The 20288-nt window shown below is 42.1% G+C and overlaps 1 protein-coding gene across 1 annotated transcript in view; it reads right to left on the bottom strand.

Annotated features, from left to right (window-relative positions):
* LOC146833112 (complement C3-like) overlaps positions 1 to 20288 on the bottom strand; it is a 1368049-nt gene that overhangs the window by 750255 nt on the left and 597506 nt on the right. The window contains exons 13-14 of the mRNA XM_085600736.1: positions 16484 to 16687; positions 3792 to 3950 (exon numbers count right to left, since the gene is read on the bottom strand). Of these exons, the coding sequence (XP_085456862.1) occupies positions 3792 to 3950; positions 16484 to 16687 (363 nt within the window). The remainder of the gene's footprint in view (positions 1 to 3791; positions 3951 to 16483; positions 16688 to 20288) is intronic.

Here is a 20288-nt window from a genome sequence, read left to right as displayed (position 1 = left end):
CCGTACTCACAAAAACAAGAGATGTCTGGAGTGGGTGGGCACAAACTCCGCCACAGCTGAGTAGGCAAAAAAATCCAATTTATTAGCTGCTGGTTAATCAAGCTTGAAGGACACAGTGTTCTTTAAATTGTGCAAAACACCTTATCTTTGTGTCCTTAGAAAGTATTTCTCCCTTAAAACAGTGACTGAAGACGCGGATAACGCAGGAGGAGTTGTGCAAAACTTGCACCTCACAGATGACGAGGAAGATGCAAATGCAATTCAGATTGCCGAAAATAGTTGAAATGCAGTCACCCTGAAACTGCTTGTGCATGGTTTAACACCTAGGGGTGGCATAGTAGCTTTTGTGATTGAGGCGTACGAATCATACAGAACAGAGGTATTTTATTTGTGGGTTACATTCCCAGCAGCAAATACAAGAACAAAAAATGTTTACTTCGACACAGAGGTGATGCATCAGCGGAATATTGCCCGTACGAGGACTTTGAGGTTCGCTCACGTACCACGAACACATACTGGTTTAAAGATGCTCTACCACATATAAGAAGAAGAGTAAGACTTGGCCCTCTCGGTAGAGACGGGGCAACAAGGCCACATCTCGACATTGAAACAATGCCACCAGAAGACTTACTCACACAACACAAAGAATTGATAAAAATGTACAGAATCTTGACGCAATTCGTCATGAGGACACTTACAGTCCAACCAGCAATGGTTACAACAAATGGTACCCAAGCACAGAGTACAACAACTAAAATTACACCACAAACATTACACGCAGCGATAGGTAAAAGGCCTACAAAACGTGAACAAATACCATTCTGGGTAGCTCAGAAAATAATGCAGCTAGAGGCAGTATTCCTGAATACTACCCCTCATGAAACACACAGAATGCTAACAATCTGCTTGCCCATGAGGATAACACCACAAATAGAGGATTGTACCACTTGGGGTACAATCTTTGCTGCCATTTATACCAGAATTCATGGTATCCCGTCATTAGCAGTAGTACCAGACGTCTTGAGACAAATACAAAATGAGTACGGAGCAGAACCTGCTCTGAACTCAGGGGGGAAGTTACTAGGTAACTATGCCCAGGTATCAGCTATAATACTAGCTAAAATTAAAAGGGAAGCTGCTTCTGTGGCTATCCGCCAACGCCTAATGGATTTCAGTCCCTTAGAACAGGAACACAAACTACCACAAATAATTGAAACTGCATATGCAGAATTAGGCAGAGACAGTTTGGGTGGGAAAGCTTTAAAACCACAACTGATGGGCAGTCCTGAAAAGGACACTTCCAAGCAGACACCCATTCAACAAAAATTAAGTGGGACAATAAAAGACAACAAAACTTTAAATGAAATAGATCTCAATCCAGAGGTAAAGCTCCTCCACAGGAGCCTTTCGAAAAGAGGTATAACCTTAGGAATAGGGATAATATTAGGAAATCTGACAGGTATGAGGACACTGATACACGTTCCTCTCGTTCCTGTCAGGGTTCATCGAAAAACGCAGAGAAAGAAGGACGGTCAGTCAGACAAGAAGAGCGAAAGTCCAGAGACAAGCAGCACACCAAGATTATACTTCCAAAAAAGAAGATGAACTAAAGCCCCAGTTCAAAAAGAAGAATGTTGCAGTTCTAAAGATCAGACATGCCCAGAATTCTGAGGACTCGACTACTGAATGGGGAATGGGCTCTGACAATGCTAGACAGTGCGGCAGAAGTAACAATAGCTCACCAGAACCTGATGGAATTTCTGGTGACAGCTGACTTTAATGATTATATCACTGTAGAAACATGTGATACTAGGGTGAGTGTCCCACATAAGTTATATGAAATAACACTCCAAATGGAGGGGGACAAATGCAGGACAGTTAGAGGTCTCTTTTGGGAGAACCTCACGTTTGCTATGACATTTTTTTAGCTGAACAAGATTGGCCGCCAGCATTTGCCATGGATTGCCCTAAAGAAGAAACAGTAATTTTACTGGCATTCTCAGACCATATACCCAAGCACCTAAAACACACATAGCGCAGAAGTGGGTGGTAGCCCAAGCCCCTGCATTATACAAAAACCATGTTGGATGGGATGAATATTCAACCTACCACATAATTCCTTTAAAAAGTGCTCCAACTGCACAGAGACAGTATCCAATAAAGCAAGAAGCTAAAAAAACAAGTCAGGGAGATCTTAGATCAACTTGAATACCAAGGGGTGATCGAACATTGCACCTCATCGATGAATAAACCTTTGTTTTCCGTTATGAAACCCAATAATTCGTACTGTCTAGTTTTAGACTACAGACATTTAAATACTTGCACAAATACATTTGCAGTGCAAAATGCACACAGTGCCGCATTAATGAATAACATTGTGGGGAAAAAATATAAAACAACACTTGATATCTCAAATGGATTTTTCTTCCAAAATATAGCACCTGAAATCAGGTATCTAACTGCATTCTCAGCATTGGGGTCCCAGATGCAATTTTGATGAATCCCCCAAGGGTATAAGAACAGCCCAGGGTTGTTTTCGGCCAGAGTAACTGAGTTACTTCAAAATTTGGATGAAGAGGCAATGTCCTATGTGGATAATATTTATCTAAGGAACAATGACCTAGAGGAGCACTTGAACAGAGTGAATACCATAATTTTGGGATGTGCATCTGAGGGCTACAAATTCAACGTTAAAAAATAAAAAATTGCCCACCTCAGTATCCTGTTTTGGGGATATGAGCTTTCAAGTGAAGGGAAAACCCTGGAAGCCAATTTTTTAGAAACATACGTGCTGCTCCAACTTCCAAAATCATTGAAAAATTTATAATCAGTCCAGGGATTCCTAAATTTTGGTAGAACATACATTTTACGCAGAAAGAGTAAAACCTTTCTACGAGTTCATAAAACCTGACTTTTCAGTTAGACAATGCACACAGGAACACACAGATATTCTTCGTTCCCTACAAGCTGACATGATAGCTTCAAAACACTTGCAGACAAGCGTAAACGTACCCAACCTGGTGATCCGCATAGTTTCAGGTCAGTCAGGGTACACACAATCCACAGGCAGATACTGTATCCACCAGAAAAATCATTACCGAAGTTAAGTAACTTGTTTGTTTAGAGATAACGCAGTATCTCTAAATAAATCAGTCTATTTTATAATTGTACATGAATGTAAAGGAATTTCAGAGAGACGCAGCGCCAGAGCCGTAATGGAGAATGTGCCCCTGTTTTCTCTCAACTTCCTCTATATCAAATGAACATTGCCTTACCAACCATACTCTGCATGCCTTACTGTCTCTGAGGCAAGCCTACTCTATTGCATGCTTGTATGCATGTGTCTGTATTGTATTCCCTCAACTTGGCCCTAACTCTTCTCATGAAACATGAACAATCCTTCAGGTTAACCATTCCTTATAAGTTAACCTTATCTTTTAACCTACTCGAGCTTCCTTACACATCCCACTTTACATTTTCACAAATTCACCCCATAGATCACACCTAACTGCGATTAACCTAATCTACAACAAAGAAACTGGAGGAAATACATATAACAGTTTGCTGCGATCACAAGGTTAATCCCATTAACTAACAATAACCAATCAAGATTGCAATAATCACTAACCTAGGCTTCTCCCATAACATGCTACTGCCATACAGCTCTTCACTGCCTCATATGGGGCAGTAAATGTAATATGCATGCAATTAGAATACAATGAAATATTCCCAGTTACTGAATACCCTTATGGCAGTGATCAGTATTACTAACATAAAGACAGTTTGATTACCTTCTTCTGTGTCATTTTGTTTTTTTTGTTCAAAGCATAAACCGCTTTGTCAACTGCGAGCAAACCCACTTGAGCACCCACGTCTGCGATCAGTTCAAGATTGTAGCTAGCCCCGGGCTCATACATCTTTTTAGAATCATCTTTGGCCTTTATCTCGAGCTATGTGGGAAACAAAAAGCAACATGGATGATAGTTAAGTCATATTTTACAATCGTTATTCCAAAATTCAATGATTTTACAAAAACACAATTCCCATGTTCGACAGCTGAACAAAGCATATTTAGGGCTTGATTTATAGCTTGGCAGAGATGGAACTCCATTCCAGTGGTGACGGCGTTTCCTCCTAGCTACGACTATGGTCAGCTTCCCTGATTAAAATTCAGTAAGGGACACTGAAAAGTGCTCAATGCCACCCTCGCCATGAGAGGAAACCCCCCCTCTGAGGAAGGCATTGTTTTTTTTAATTTTCAAAAAGAAAATCCCGCTTTGTGATTTTTATTTTGAAAATAAAAAAAATTGAACTTTGACATACAGCAAAGTTACAATGCATTGGCAGGAACTGGTGCGACAGCAGTTCCAATTAATACTTGAAATGTCGTCTGGGCCAGAAGGCTTTTCATAATTTAGTGGGGCACCTCCGTCAGAGCAACGGAGTCTGCCAAAATATACATTGGGCCCTAAAACTGGGTCTGGTGCCTTAGTGGACTAATGCATTCACTATAGGGGCATGTGTGTGACCTCCTAATCCCAACTTCAAATCCCAGCGGGTCCACTCAGCCTTTCATCATTCGATAAAACGAGTACCATTAAGTTGGGTAACAATGAACATCTGTTATTCAGCACCAAGATACATAAAGGTGAATGTGTGCTTTACAAATACACATGTTATGTTATGTTATGTTAAATTCATGAGTGACGAAAAAGTAAGTCCAGGCTGGTCAGATTCACAACATATATTCAGGATAACTGCTGATTATGTAAATGATTTCTATTCAGATTGACTATATGTATCTTCTTATTATATCCTTAAAATCTGGTAGTCACCTAACTATTCAGGGACCACAAAAGACACCCCTGACTTTGGGACACATTTAAGTTAGAGTGGACGCTTTCCAGGCCCTTGGCTTAAGTCCCATGCTAAGAAAAAACATGTTTCTTAGAGACCTCCAAACTCCAACTTATGCAAATGCCTAATAATGTGGATCTCTCTGTGATCTTTTGAACTGGGGTGACAAAGTGAGCTAAAGAACGCTGATGGATTCAACCCAGATCTGTGACTGGTGGTGAGTGTTTGCAATGTTCAGCACTCCATCCATCATCCCCTTGTGCTTGCTTTGTTCACCCTAAGTTGGCAGGGTATGCCCAGACGTGGGTCCCTTGCTCACTTTGCCACTGGTCTGAACTGGGGTGGCAAAGTGAGCTAAAGAACGCTGATGGATTCAACCCAGATCTGTGACTGGTGGTGAGTGTTTGCAATGTTCAGCACTCCATCCATCATCCCCTTGTGCTTGCTTTGTTCACCCTAAGTTGGCAGGGTATGCCCAGACGTGGGTCCCTTGCTCACTTTGCCACTGGTCTGAACTGGGGTGGCAAAGTGAGCTAAAGAACGATGATGGATTCAACCCAGATCTGTGACTGTCATCTCCTTGTGTTCTCTTTGTGATCCAGGCACTCATACATTTATCGTACAATAACATGTCCACTGTTCTTGAGTTTTACCCTAAAAAAGTTACCTTCTTACAAATGTTTTTGTTAACAAATAACAACAGGCTTGTCATCGATGAGCTGTTCACAGATTACTGATCCCCAACATCAGTTTATCAATCACTATATTTCCGGGTGTACGGAGTTCAGAAAATCTTTACAGGCCCAGTGTCAATAATCCAGAGGGTATTTTAAGAGGTGGGATCTCCCATAGGCCACTCTGGCACTCTTCTCACTTAGTATGTTGTATCTTTGCCAAGCTTCCCTAGTTTCAACACAATCCGGGGCATCTCTTCCATCATAGATACATTTTCTAAATTTCATGCAGTGGTCCATTCCCATTCATCAGGAATAATCTGGCCAGAAGGAACATGGTTCCTCCATTCTTATGCTATATCGCTCTTTTCATTACTGCGGCAACAGATGATGGCCGGAATGCTGAATAAATCAAACATTCACCCCTAATTAAAAGATCTGGGTTAAATCTATTGTTCTTTTACTCACTACTCCACCCCAGTTTGGACCCTGCCATCTGCAAATCATTCTAGAACCTGCTCTTCATGGGAACAGTCAAGCCCGAATTGCCAAGCTCGGCCTCCCTGGATGGGAAACAAGCATCCAGGAACCTGTTTCAGGGTATCTCCCCTTATCAGTCAGGCTAGCTTGAATCCAGTGGCACAGTGAGCAAGGGACCCACGACTGGGCACCACCATCCCACTTAGGGTGAAAATTGCTGCGGCAAAAGATGATGCAAGGAATGCTGAATAAATCAAACATTCACCCCCAGTCAAGAGATCTGGGTTAAATCCATTGTTCTTTTGCTCACTACGCCACCAAAGTTTGGACCCAGCCATATGCAAATCGGTCTTGACCCTGCTCCCTACTCCTCATGGGAACAGTCCAGCCTGAACTGCCAAGCCGGTTCCTCCCTGGACTAGAAACAATCATCCTGACCTAAATAGTCAGATCATCAGCAGACTATACCTTTTTTAGATTTCCAGTTGTGTTTGATTCTCTGGAAAACAAAGGATCAGTACTTTTTTGGGGAATACTGAAGTGAGCTGTCCAGGCAAACTAGATAGAGTCATTGTAGCAAATAGGTTTTGCCCATTTAGTCCACCAGGATTTTATGCTTTTGCGTAACTGTTTTTTGGCCAATTTCTGTGAATGATTCTCACTATCCAAGTCTCATTCAGGGTAAATTTACGTTAATTGGACTGAGGATATTTATAGTCAGCATCCACCTTTTGAGATAAGGCCGCTGTTTTGCAGCTAGCGTAAGTGGCACTGGGCTGGTTATTCGTGAACTTGTCTGCACCAGTGTGTGTGCACGGCGTGTGTAAGGCTACCGTCATGTGCACCTGTGTATTGGCATATAGGTAGCTTGGCATAAATGGAATCTTTGCAATAGTTTTTGCTGACCTTGGCTGTATTATGAGTAGGTCTGTAGTGCTCACCGCAAAATGTGTGGTACTATTATACCCATAGGTGAAATTTGCTTTAAAGTACGATTTTGTCCCATTAGGCCTACAGTATGCGGCAAGGTATCAAACTGGGATAAAAACTGGGATAAAACATGCACCTGAGTTGGAATGAGCAGGTCCTAACACACTACATTTGCATCTCGTGGGAATTCAAGAATTCTCATATTCTTCTGACTCAACTCATAATTAGATTCTAGTCCTTTGTTCCCCACTACTGGCCCAAGCTAATTACTCTGCCCCCCAACAGGGGTATCAAAGGCGTCACAACACAAAATTAGTAATTAACAGTGATTGACCCACTTTCTTGGAGAAGAAAGGAGTATGGCAAACATCTGCATCCGATAATTAGCTTTTCACACTGCACTTGGCCTGAGACTGCTCATGCCCATTACAACAAAGAGGGAGGACCAGACCCCTGTATCCAACATCAGCAGTGACCCGCCTTTTAAGTTTTGGTTGGAATGGATCTTGCAATGATGTCACCATGGACAGAGCTAAGGCCCCCTAGAGGAGTTACTTCCAGAGATAACTAGAAAATCCCATGTTTGTTTTGTTTCAGAATGTGATGCAGGGGAAGAGGAGGGATAATGTGGCAGCCTAGGATTGGCCGTGGGTGCCTGGCATTTAAAACTTTCCACCCCACTTAAAACCTATGATCAAGGGAGAGACAGTTGAAAAGACACTGGTCCTGGGAGGCAATAACAGAGAAAGGATGCCCTGTTTGAAAGAGAAGTCACCTGATGCCCTAAAAAGATGGACTAAGGAGTTTGTCACCAGCTGATCCCTTGACTAGTTTGAGTCTCACAAGGGCCACTGGTGCTGGCCTCCTTATGCCTCTGGAGGACGAGCTGGTGAAATACCTGAACCACACAGCCTATTTAACAGGTGCTATACAAAACAGTGGGAGGCTCTAGGGCCCCAGGAGTGTGGGCAGGAGAGTGGTGTGCTGGCTGGTTGTGAAGGGGCTGCACCAGATGCTCCACCAAAGAAAAGGACACCAGGAGCCAGGCAGAGGAGAAGGCTGGAGCATGGGTCCAGCAAATCCAGCTGCACACAGAATGAACATTTTAGAGGTGAGGAGGCCTGTTGAAAACTTGGCCAAGGGGGACCAAGATATTCCTGTTTTAAGTTGTGCACCTTTTTAAAGAAAACAATGGACAACTGGTGCATAGCGCGGTGCTTTATCTCAGGGGTAATCCTCCAGGGTTCAGTCAGGGCCCGGGGCGTGGGAGCAGCACCATGTATTTTATTTTTTTACTAATCTCATTGGGGGGGCTCCTGCCTGTAGTGCTTTATGCCCCCTGGAGGGGTCCACCATTTCCCTGGGGGGGACTTGGGGAAGGTGGGAACAAAGGAACAAAAGAAAGCACCGCAGCACATAACTCATTTTCACCCTGGGCTTCCAGGTCCCCGCAATCCAAGCAAACACCACTTGCCAGGCTTGTCACCTGCCCTCGTGACTGTGTTAGGTCACGCCGGACTTCTTCCACCCTGCCCAAACTCCTTTTAGGCAGATCCCAGAGACATAAGCGTCTCTCTCCTAGGGTGAGCAGAAGAGGATGCTACTGACTCATGCAATTGCCTGTCTTGGAAATCACTGGGGAGCTGGCTTGGGTTGTGGGACAACTACTGGAACATTTGGGTGCCCTGGGTGGGACCAAGTTACTCAGAACAAAGAGATATGGGGCACTGGCAACCCACTAAAAAAGGATACATATTGAAAAGAAATGTGTGGCAGAGACGCTCATAAACATTCAGTGATGCTATCCAAGGAGTGCCCAATACTGCCCCATGAGAGGGCTGAAAACATGTTTTTCCAATGTGACACCCCAAGATGAGGCAGAGCCCCACCAACCTTCAGTTTACGTATTGTGGGGGCTTCATTAGGTGCAGCTGCCCATAGAGTATTTGTTGGAAAATTAATATTATGTCTCCGGGGGTCTTACTGGCATGACGCCAGGTGAGGTTGCCATTGACTTGAAAGCACTTTCAGAGCAGGGGATTTTGTTCTTTGGCTTTGGAGTGAGGGGAGCCTTTTTGGTTGCTCATATTGCTGCTTTATGTGACGTGAAACAAATAAAGAAAAACCCTGACATATATATTTGCGTTTTTTTCTAATGTAAATGCTTCATTGATAATAATGCTGCAGACCAATGCAATGCTTATACTTCTATTGAGTGCTTTTGAGTATGGTTATTGTTCCCATATGTTTTAATGGTGACACATTGGTGAATTATAATGCGTGGTTATTGTTATTAAGGAGGTGTCAGCTAGAAAAAGCCAGTAGGTCTGTCTTGCACACTGATGTGCACCCTAACAAAGCCTTTCGACCTGCTTTATAGATATTATTGTGGTTACCCATTGACAAATCAAATAAGGTTTCCTCATGGCTATTAACACCACTTTATATTGTGATGTTGCATCTGGTAATGCTGGTCGGCATTGTGAATATGGCATTCAGGGCCCTCTAGGAGTGAACAGTGATAGGAAGGAGTTACCAAAGGTACTATGTGATCTACCTGTAGTATTCAGTGGTGTATGTGTGTAATGACAGGTACTTTTCTTTTTAGTAGAAAAAGCACTAACTAGACAATAATTTATTGAGTGTTGTTGTTGCATGCCAGTCAATTGAGATTACTGGCCCACACCACCTCCCCTGAGTAGGACTTAAACTGGTCTGATTCACTCCCCTGACAGAGTCAAGTGCTACAGTCGGGGGCTTGGTTCTCAGTAAAAATACAGTTGTGGAGTTGCACAGGACACCTGATTTTTGCATCTATATTCACGTTAGACCTGACAGTCTTAGGATGGTTGTCCTCCAACTTTTTCCTAACTCTTCCATTTTTCAGATTTTATTTTTGCTGGCTTTAGAATTCTGGGCACTTTACCACTGCTGACCAGTGCTACATTGTATGTGCTCTCTCTCCACAACATGGTTGCATTGGTGTATCCACAATTGGCATGTTTAATTTACTTATAAGTCCCTAGCAAAGTGCACTACATGCACCCAGTGCCTGCACATTTAACGCTACTAGTGGGCCTGTACCACTCAATGTGCCACCCACTTAAGTAGCCCTCTAACTATGGTTGAGGCTTGACATTTCAGGGCCTGTGTGAGCAGTTTTACACTGCTATGTTGACCTGGCAAGGCAACCTTCTTGCGAGGCCTAAATCTTAACTTTTTATGCATGCATGTCACCCCTACAGTAGACCCCACACAGCCCGGAGGGCAGGGTGCAGTGTACTTATAAGGTAGGACTTGTACTTTTGACATGTCCTGGTAGAGAAAAACTCTCCGGACCATTTTTACCACTGCAAGATTTATACTTAGAATTTCCAATTGGGACAAGATTGATATTTCATGCTTGGTGTCCCTAGACTCACAATTTAAAATCACAACTTATGGTAAAGTTGGATTTTAAGTTGCAAGTCTAGAAATGCCACTTTTAGAAAGTAGGCATTTTCCTTACAAAACCATTCTGTGCCTTCTGCCTTCTTCCTGTCTCCAAAAGACATCTGGGGTGGGTGACAGCTGGGCTTTGTGTATTTCCTTTAGAAAGCCACACATAAAGGGAGCTTAGGTGTGCCTGATGTGCCATTCACTTCCTGATATCCCAGCACCAAGCTGATGGGTCTTCTTGGGCTGGATGAAGGAGCTGACACTTGCACCTGAAATGGCTGTGCCTGCCTCCACACAAAGAGCTGCATACCCCTCAGAGTGAGTCTGTAGCCAAGGCAGGAACTTTGTGCACTTCAAAGTTTTTCTTTGAAGTTTCCCCCACTTCAAAGGCACAAAATAAGTACCTGACCCCTAACACTACCAACTCAGTACATTTCTGGACATGTGACTACTCTGCCAGGAAGAATAACTGCTGTGCTACTGAAAGGAATGCCATTCTGCTGGACTGCTGCTTTGCTGATCTCTCACTTACTGTGCCCTTGCCTTGCTGAGCTACCCTGCTGCCTGATGTTCTCCTGTTTGAATGAGTAGGACTGGACCTGCATCACTTAAATGCAGAATGACTCCAAGGACTTGCTGGCTTGTCTCCTGTTGCCTAAGTCTCAGGGACAGAAAAGTCTCTGAAACCTCCCAACCCTTGAGCTCATTCGCTTGTGAATCTGTGCTGCCATGTGGTGTCACCCGATCCCAGGAGCCTTAGAAGTGGACCTAGGGGTTTGATCCTTTGAAACCGATGCGTCTGCTGAGAGAGCAGAATCAAAGCATCGCTGCTGTTGCGGGACCAAGACAGGGGCATCGCCCTCGGAACCTCCACATTGCACTCGGAACCACAACTTCGGGACAGATGCATTGCCGTCACTACATAGATAAATCAGCGCATTGCCTTCACAGCAGGGAGGAACCCTGCACATCGCATTCGGAACTGCCACACTTTGTAACTGATGCTTCGTTCATGGACCCCAGGCCTCACAGCAGTTGCATCTAGAAATTTGGTAAAACACCTCACCTGCGTGGGGATTAATGATGCATCTTAAGGTTGCGATCAGAATCAAGGTACTCTTACTCTGAGACCAGCGTAGGTCCTGATTCCGGCCCGCGCTCCATCAAGGTCAGCCTGAACTCTTGACTTTGTCTCGGTCCAGCATGTCCAATTACCTCTTTATATGCTACTTGCTTCCAAGCACTATATTTTGCATTTAATCCTTAAAAAAATCATATCTTGACTTCTACTGAATGGATTTTTGTCATTTAGATCTTTTTTTATTTATAACATCATAATCTATTTTTCTAACCTGTTATGGAGTATTTTTGTGGTGTTTTCACTGGGTTACTGGTTTAAGTGTTGCACAAATATTTTACATATTGCCTCTTAGCTAAGCCTGACTGCTCATTGCCAAGCTACCACAGGGTGAGCACAGGATATTTAGGGTATGTTGTGACATACCCTGACTAGGATTGTGGTTCATACTTGAACATGGTGCACACCTCTGCCAACTAGAGACCCAATTTCTAACAATCCCAATTTCTCACAGTCATCCAGAGTAGCATTGTCTAACCGGGACCAAATTGGTCACTGCTTTGTGAGAGGTCTTGAACTGAGTAAAAGTAATTTAAACACTTCAAGGTCCTTTAGCAATATACATCGTATGATAGTGAGCATGCTCAGCCAAAGATTAAGGTCACCAAGGTTGGTAAGGTAAGATTTTTCCATAGCCAAAGGGCTAATTGCCTCTTGGTCAATATGTACTTTGAGAATTCGGACCCAGATTAAACGATGCCTGTCTCCATCACTTCTACATAGCCAAGCAAGCCTAGACCTGCCCATTCTAGGTTCCACACTAAAACAGCTTCTCCTGAGTGCTCGGTGGTATTCTATGCAGATACAATTCAGCTGTCATATCTTCAGTGGCAGTGGTAAGTTCCCAAACCACTTTTCGCATATGAGAAGGTTCCACACCATGGTTTGGACCTGTTGTAGGGATTCTGCGTATGCTCAGAACTATGCGCAGGAAACCAGAACCTTAGAGAATTGTGGTGTACCAGAAACTCCCCTCAGAACTAAGAACCCCTTATCCGACTAGCTTAGTGTCACATTCGTTATCCGAGATTTAGCTCGGCGGTCCCAATGTATAGACAACCCAGAACAAGCGACTTAGTTATTCTCAGGAATGGTGGGAACCCGAAATACCCGTTTGCACATATATATCAGTCCACAACAGAATAACTAAGACACAGTAAAGTTTAAAGAATTTATTCATAAACCTCGAGTCCTGTTAAACAATACTTTGGCTAACATAAGTAGACAAATGGTTAAGATCATTACCATTAACATTGTTACAATACCATAGAATATAAAAGGAGCGATCATATTATAATGACAGTGGAAAATAACCACCCTCCTTTCTCTAGTTACTAATAAAATATTATTAGACTATTAGAAGGTCTCATAGGCTTGCATAGTGGACCCCATACCGTATAGATCAGCTCAGATGTATCACATCACAGGATCAGCTCAGTGTTCTCTGCAACAGCTCTTCTATCGAATGCCTCAACAATATGCTGCGCTGTGATATTAAAGCACAAGACTTTCTGGTATTTGCAGCTACGTGCATGTTGTGACTAAACAGTGGTACGATCACCCTGAACACAATCAGCCGGCACCGTCTAGTGTCCTAGAACAGTTCTTTACTCGATGTACAGACCAAGGGCACTAGCAACTGTTAAGGATGTATAAATAACATTCCCTTGAGACAAGAGCGAGTCTGCATTTCTCAAATTAATAACATGTAACAACAGTGTCGGGTGCAAAGTCAGCAAAAGCAACAAGATGGCTTTCTAACAGCTAACGCGATTAAGCTAACTTAGCACTGTAAATAGGGAGTGGCCTTAATCCACGTGACAGACCCTCTCCCTACTGATATTTCTTTTATAGTGTATCCTCACCTGCTCCTTATTCCTGACCACCATTTTATACACCTCCCATAATGTTGCCTGCATCCCTTGGTCCTTTTTGTTAGCTATAAGGGAGAATGCTTGGTCAAGTATTCTAGTACATTAGTCGGAGGAAATTCTGATGATGATATTGAAAAGATATCGATATCGACAAAAATGTGTGTATCCAGTCAAGTGTATCTGCCTGCAGTCTGGTGTTATCTTCCCATTTCTCTCTGGTTCCTACAAAACATCAATGTGGGCCTAACCAAGCCTGGCGACAGCAAATGGGTGGATCTGTTCCCATGAGGCACAGGGTCAAGACTGATTTGCATATGGCTGGGTTCAAACTGGAATGCCACGGGGAGGAAAAAAACGAGGGATTTAGGCCCAGATTTCTGTAATGAGGTGAATGTATGACATTGTTCTGCATTCTGTCCATTAACTCTTGTTTTTGCTATTTTTGAATTACACCAAAACAATCCAGTTTTAGGAAGTATGAGTTGGAGACAGTTTTTGTTGCATCTGGAATGCATCTATAACACGTGACCAATGTTTTACAGACTGAAAGAAAGGTGCCGCCTCATTGTGTATATTCTTGGCTTCAAACTGACGCATGAAGATGTTATCTATGCTTGGCGCACACGACACCCCCATGCTAACTTACTGTATTTTCTAAGTATAGGTCCCCACCGAATTCAAATGCATTATCTTAAAGGGTAATCCTGAGGCACTCAAAAAAAAAACCTCTTGGGTGCTTCATTCAAATGTTGGTGCATAAAAGCCTCCTCTGCACTGATAGTTGCCTCTTGGGGAATATTACTGTAGAGCACCTCTACGCCTAGAGGGACCATAATCTCTCTGTGCTCATTGTAAGTCAGACCTTCTATTCTAGATATCATGTGTCTGGTATCTCTAATTTGGGATTTAATATTGGGTGCAAGTGGACGGAAAAAGAGTCAACATATTTTGATAGGGGCTTTGTCACTGAGCCTATTGTGGTCAAAATGGGTCTTCTTAGTGGGGGATCTTGTTGATTTCTGTGCATCTTTGAGTGCCATAGAAGCGTGCCAGGGTTATTTGTGTTAAGAATTCTTATTTTTCAGTCCATATAACCCCACACTCACTGCCTTTTTGGTAAGTTTCTGGATCTTAATCTAAACTCTCATAGTGGGATCAATAGTTATTTTGGTGCAATATTCAGTAATCATTAACATAAGTTTTATTTCCTCAACATATATATTAGTGTCCATGAACGCAATCCCCCCACCTTTGTCACTGCTTTTGACTGTGATATTTTTGTTAAACGACAAAGGGGAATAAGTACAATAAAATGTCGGAGCGCGTGTAACGCCAAATTTGGCAACGCCTTTCTTGGACCTTTTCAAAACGCAGTAATGCTCCATAAAATAAAAAGATGCCTACACTAGCGCAGGCATCCTTGTGCTATTTTGCAAGGGTGTCTGCACTGCAGGGGAGATTGTTTATGTGCTGGGAGGCACACCATCCTGCACATAAACAATCTTTAAAGGTGATATGCTGCTTCTATGTGTGCTAGAAAGAGCAAAATACATGGAGAAATGAATCATTTTTTGTCGTATCGACATCCCAAAGCCAGGGTTTACATGGCATAAGTTTTTGGCGCCTGCCCCAGCCTTGTAAATCTGTGGCAGTGTCAAAAAGCAATGGGTGTTTGCTGTGAAATGCCCACAGCAACACCCATTGCCCGCCCCTTTGCCACACCACCTTGTTAATATGGGGTATGGAGCAATACCACCGGAGTGTCTGAAAAAGTGACGCTCCAGTGGGGTTAGCGGCTTGTAAATATGCCCTAAGTCTTTCAAAGCTGCCTGTTCTTGTGTCTCAAGATTAGGAAGAGCTTTGGGAATACATTTGGTCGCTTCCTTGAGTTTATTTAACAACACTCTGTCAAATATAGCCACTTCCGATCCCAGCTGTTTCAAGGTAGGTATAAAAGAAGAGGGAGGGGAGATACTGAGGAACTGAAATCCCTCGTATCCTTCGGAACCCCACTTAGAGCACCCCCATCCTTTTCTTCAACGACCTACACCAAGCATGGCTAAATATTCAGGGGCATATGTACAAGCCACTATCGCCACCACAACAACACTTTTATGAACGTTGTGGTGACTATAGGGGCTGCGCCTTATGTACAAGGCAGCGTAAGTCACTTAAAGTGGCTTAACGCAGCCTTGTACATAAGGCACCCTTTCACACCATGGTTAGCGTGAAAGGAACATGCAGTGGGTGTTGTGGTGGGCGTTCCACAGCAACACCCATTGTATTTGACGCTGCCCCCTATGTACATGGGTGGCATACATAGGAGGCAGCGCCAAAATTAAGACCAGGAAAATACTGGTCTTAAGTTGGCTAAACGAGGGGAAATGCATTATTTCTCCTCATTTTTGCTTTTTTCATGTGTGCTGCCTTGTGCAGCATACATGGAAAAAGCAAAATGCCATGGTTTGTTTATGTACAGGAAGGTTTCCCTTCCTGTACATAAACAAACCTTTTATAAAAAAGGCCATTTTGTAACTTTCATGTGTGCTGCTTCATGAGCACACATGAAAGTTACAAAACGGCATTTGAGGATTGTTTATGTTCAGGAAGGGACACCTTCCTAGGCATAATCAATCCTCCCCTGCACACAGACATCCCTGCACTCTGGTGCAAGGGTGCGTGCGTTGGTCCTAAGTTGTTAAGGGGGAAACGAAAGGCTGCACCACATTCTTGTAAATATGGTGCAGCCCTGCATTTCAGAAGTGGCGGAGCATGTCATTAAGCCAAGGAGGCTAACGACACGCTCCGCCACTTCCTTGTACATATCCCCCTCAGTCTCAGTAAAAAGTATATCGCCAACGTTTGCTGCGATCAAACAATTATAGAAATCGAAAAAAGGACCTTGGAGGTAACTTTAAATATGTGCTCACAACAAATTTCAAAATTACAAGTTTTGCTCGAAACAGTGCACGCATAGATAAGTGGTGCCTTCGTGCTTTTTTCAAGTCCAGAACGACACGACGGAGGATTCAATAAAGAAATAAGCATCAAACTCAGCTGCAAGCTATATGAGCATCACGAGAGCCACTTACCGTTCCTGTGCAGACATCAGGCATGTCGACCCAACGGGAGTCTGATACAATTTCAATCTCATTTCCGTGGTTGACATAGTAGTATACTACGATTCTGAAAGACGGCCACATGTGAGCGGTGTCCTCTATGCTCAGCACAGTAGAGAGTGCGCCTTTATTGTGTGCCTGCCTTTCCACCTTGAAAATATTTCCTTTGGACACCAGCTGTGAAAAAAAACCCCACAAAAGTGAGTGAATATTCAAAATTACAAGTTGGAGCACTAGAGCTTATATTTAAACTGTTTGAAGGACTGGAAAATTCAAGTGTTGTATTAAATCCGAGTGGAAGTCGCTGCTCTTTCGATTTCTACAGGTCTTTTAGCACACTTCTGCGTGCGCTTGCTTTTGTGTATGGGTATACATGATATCTATATATATATATGACGACTTACATATATATGTAATGCACGTATGTTGAAACACATTTTGTAATAACTAAAATTAATATGAACACGCGTACAGGCAAACCCACAAATATAAATATGTACATATAACTACATATAAGCAACAATAAAGGACCACCTGCATCAATGGGATACTGGGGCAGGTAAAATACAATACATTAATTAAAAAAAAACCAGTCTTTCCTTCATCTACTTCAACCATCAAATCAAAATTTTTAAGCAGCTCAGAAGACTATATTTTTAATCATACATTTTATTACATATTATTAGTTCAGATTCATTGTGTATAGAAAGGTTTTTGTACAAATTGATCTACTTTAATGGCATCATATTAATTACATATTTTAACAGAATATTATATAACTCTTAACCAAATACATGCAGATCATATCCCATTAAGTACATTTCTCAAAAACTTTCCAACATACTCATCATCACTCAGTCATCAAAATCCAGTCGCCACAACCAAACAATTACTCTCATTCATTACAACCTTACATTCAATAAAAACGCATTCACCTATAGCACAGGAAAAAGCTCCCACAATATAACCAGTAATCAAAACAATAATGGCAAATGACCAATTCTCTTTTTACATTTTTTCCTTCAATAGATATTGGACATGGGCAAGCCTTCAATGACATGACAATTATTTCCTTCTATCCTTCAATGGCTGTGGACCATATGTGTTCCTTAGGTTGGTACTGAATTGACTCATATATATTTGTTAGGTGGCTATAGATATAACTCTACTCGCTTTTTGGTGGAAACGCCTTCATCAGGACAGCCACTTGATCTTGAGTAACAACTAATCACCCAAAGACCTGCAGAAAATATAATATGAAATCCTTCTGAGCGTGAACCAACATAATGAAATTATTACTCATAACTCTGTTTAAAAGGTCTTCCACTTTCTGTGAAAAACTTGCCCCTAACCGTGCACTTGCATGCCCAAAAAACCAAGAACAAAAATCCCCCCAAAATGTGCACAACCTCTTAAAAAATATATATGTATATATCCATAAAATGAACCTCTTTAGCCTGCTAAGACACCATCAAGTGGCCCTCCAGTCAGTCTATGCACCAATGTAGTTTGTACCTTGTAAACACCATTTCCTTTTTACCTTTAGACCAGGGGTCTCCAACTTTTTCTGTAATGAAAGCTACATCTGATCAATGCAAATCGTCATGAGCCAAGTAACTCATGCATTGTTACCAGATGCCCCCTTGTCCAGCTTCATTGACTTTAAATCTAATGTTCATGGAGTCTGATGCTATGGTTTGAACAAAATACTGTGACCAGGGGTACTATGATAGGGCTACCATGTGCCTCAGTAGGTGCATGATCCGTGAGGATGTATGAACATATGTGTGAATGAATGAGATATATCAGATAGAGTGCCTGTTTCATATGTACTTGTGGCATAAGACATACCTTTCACCGTATGTGGCATCATAACATGTAGAACACAAATTTACAACCATTTTTTATGGGGAAATTGTAAGTGCAGAAAAATGTTCTGCAAACATGTTACTAATAATGAACATTTTTCTGCTCTTTAATTTCTCCCAGTTAAAGAAAATGACTGTATTTTTCAGTCATAAATATGAAACTGTGTCTACCAGCCACTGGGATTAAGATGCCTGCTGTGTGTAAATGTGACGTTTTGAAATGGGAGAAAATTCAACTGAAGAGTTATAGATATGTTAATATGCATTACATACAACTCATCATTTTAATTGTCTCTCAGGTCAAAGCCCTTTAAAAACAGCAGGCATATTACTCCAAGTGGCCTGTAGATATGGTGCCATATTTATAACAGGAAAATGCAGTCATTTGTTTAAATATGAGTTGTTTAAAGTGAAAAAACATGCTTCATAAAACATTAAAACTTAATTTCATAATTAAAATTTTTCTGTACTTGAAATTTCTCCCATTTAAAAACAATTGCCGTATTTTTCAGTCATAAACATGAAACTGTGTCTACCAGACACTGGGAGCAAGATTCCTGCTGTTTGTATTTGTGACACTATGAAAATGGAGAAAACTGAAGTATAGAGACAACTTAATCATTTATTTAAATCTTCATTTTAACTTTTTTTTATGTAAACACATTCAGAAATATCATGTTGTTTTTATGCTCCAATATTGAGTTGAGAACTACTTTTATGTAAGGGTTAAATGCCTCAGTGCTTCGGTTCTGAACCTCTGTGACCCACATGAGTCATAAACCTGAATGGAGTACAGCTAATTATCAGACTCTACTATCTGCAGCCTGATAATAATGTAAAATAAGCATAGCCTTTCCTTAACTTTAAAAAGAAAATGCACACTTATTTATTGAAGTTCTTAGTTGAAAATTAACCCAAGGCTGGGAGCTCCTCAGAAGGTTTCTACGAGCTACTGGTAGCTCGGACTGGTTGGAGACAACTGCTTTAGACATCCAAGCTTATTTCCAAGGTGTCACATGTAAAGAGGGTATAGAGGGAATTTCATGGGGTACTAAGGTCGGTAAAGAGGAAACTCTACCTGTTTATAATATTTGGTAGTCAAATAGACTCCAATCTGTTCTTTAAATCCTCTGTATTCTTGGTTACCAATGGCAGCACTATCTTTAACTAAAATTGGAACCTACAAAGAGGGAGGAACCCAGAGCCCACTCCTTAATTCAGCATTAATATCCTGGAATGCAATATCCTAGAAAGGCCCACAGGCAATGTTGGCAGGATTGCCAGAGGCACCAAACTTGCAAAATTCAGACACGCTATACCGATGTACTCAGGCAAAATGCGTCAGGGATATCAAGCTACACACTCTAAAAAATATTCAGTGTGCGGGGCTCCAGGGTCCTAATATGGCTGAAACCCTTCTCACCTCTATATACAATTCCTCTCTTCATAGTGAGACACACTGTCCCAGAATGGCCCACTCAACCATGACAGCAAAAATGCTAAATACACCAAACTCACAAAACCGGGGGCACTGTGCCAAAGCAAAATATGCTTGAGCATAATATGTTCAAGGATACCAAGCTAGATGCTCTAAATGTAACAAGCGTGTGAGTCTCCATGGTCCTAATGTATCTGAAACCCTCCTTACCTCTATTTGCAACTGTTCTCTTCACCGGCCACTGACGCCATTTCTTGTCAAAGAAGCAAGATGCGTTTTTCCTCTTTATGTTGACACAAAAAAAACTCACCAACCATGAGAAAGACTGTTTGGTTGAAACTTGTCAGTGGTGTTGCTGTGCATGCTCAACTAAGTTCAAAGAGTGCAGCGACTCTTTGTTGCTGAAGAAATACAGGGGAAACACGGTCTGTTTCTCATGTGTACACCAAACTTCACAACTTTCTTTTTCATG

Source organism: Triturus cristatus, chromosome 4_2 (assembly GCF_964204655.1).
Source record: "Triturus cristatus chromosome 4_2, aTriCri1.1, whole genome shotgun sequence".
Classification (NCBI taxonomy): domain Eukaryota; kingdom Metazoa; phylum Chordata; class Amphibia; order Caudata; family Salamandridae; genus Triturus; species Triturus cristatus.
The sequence above is the reverse complement of the archived record's forward strand: the minus strand, read 5'-3'. Positions and strand labels throughout refer to the sequence as shown.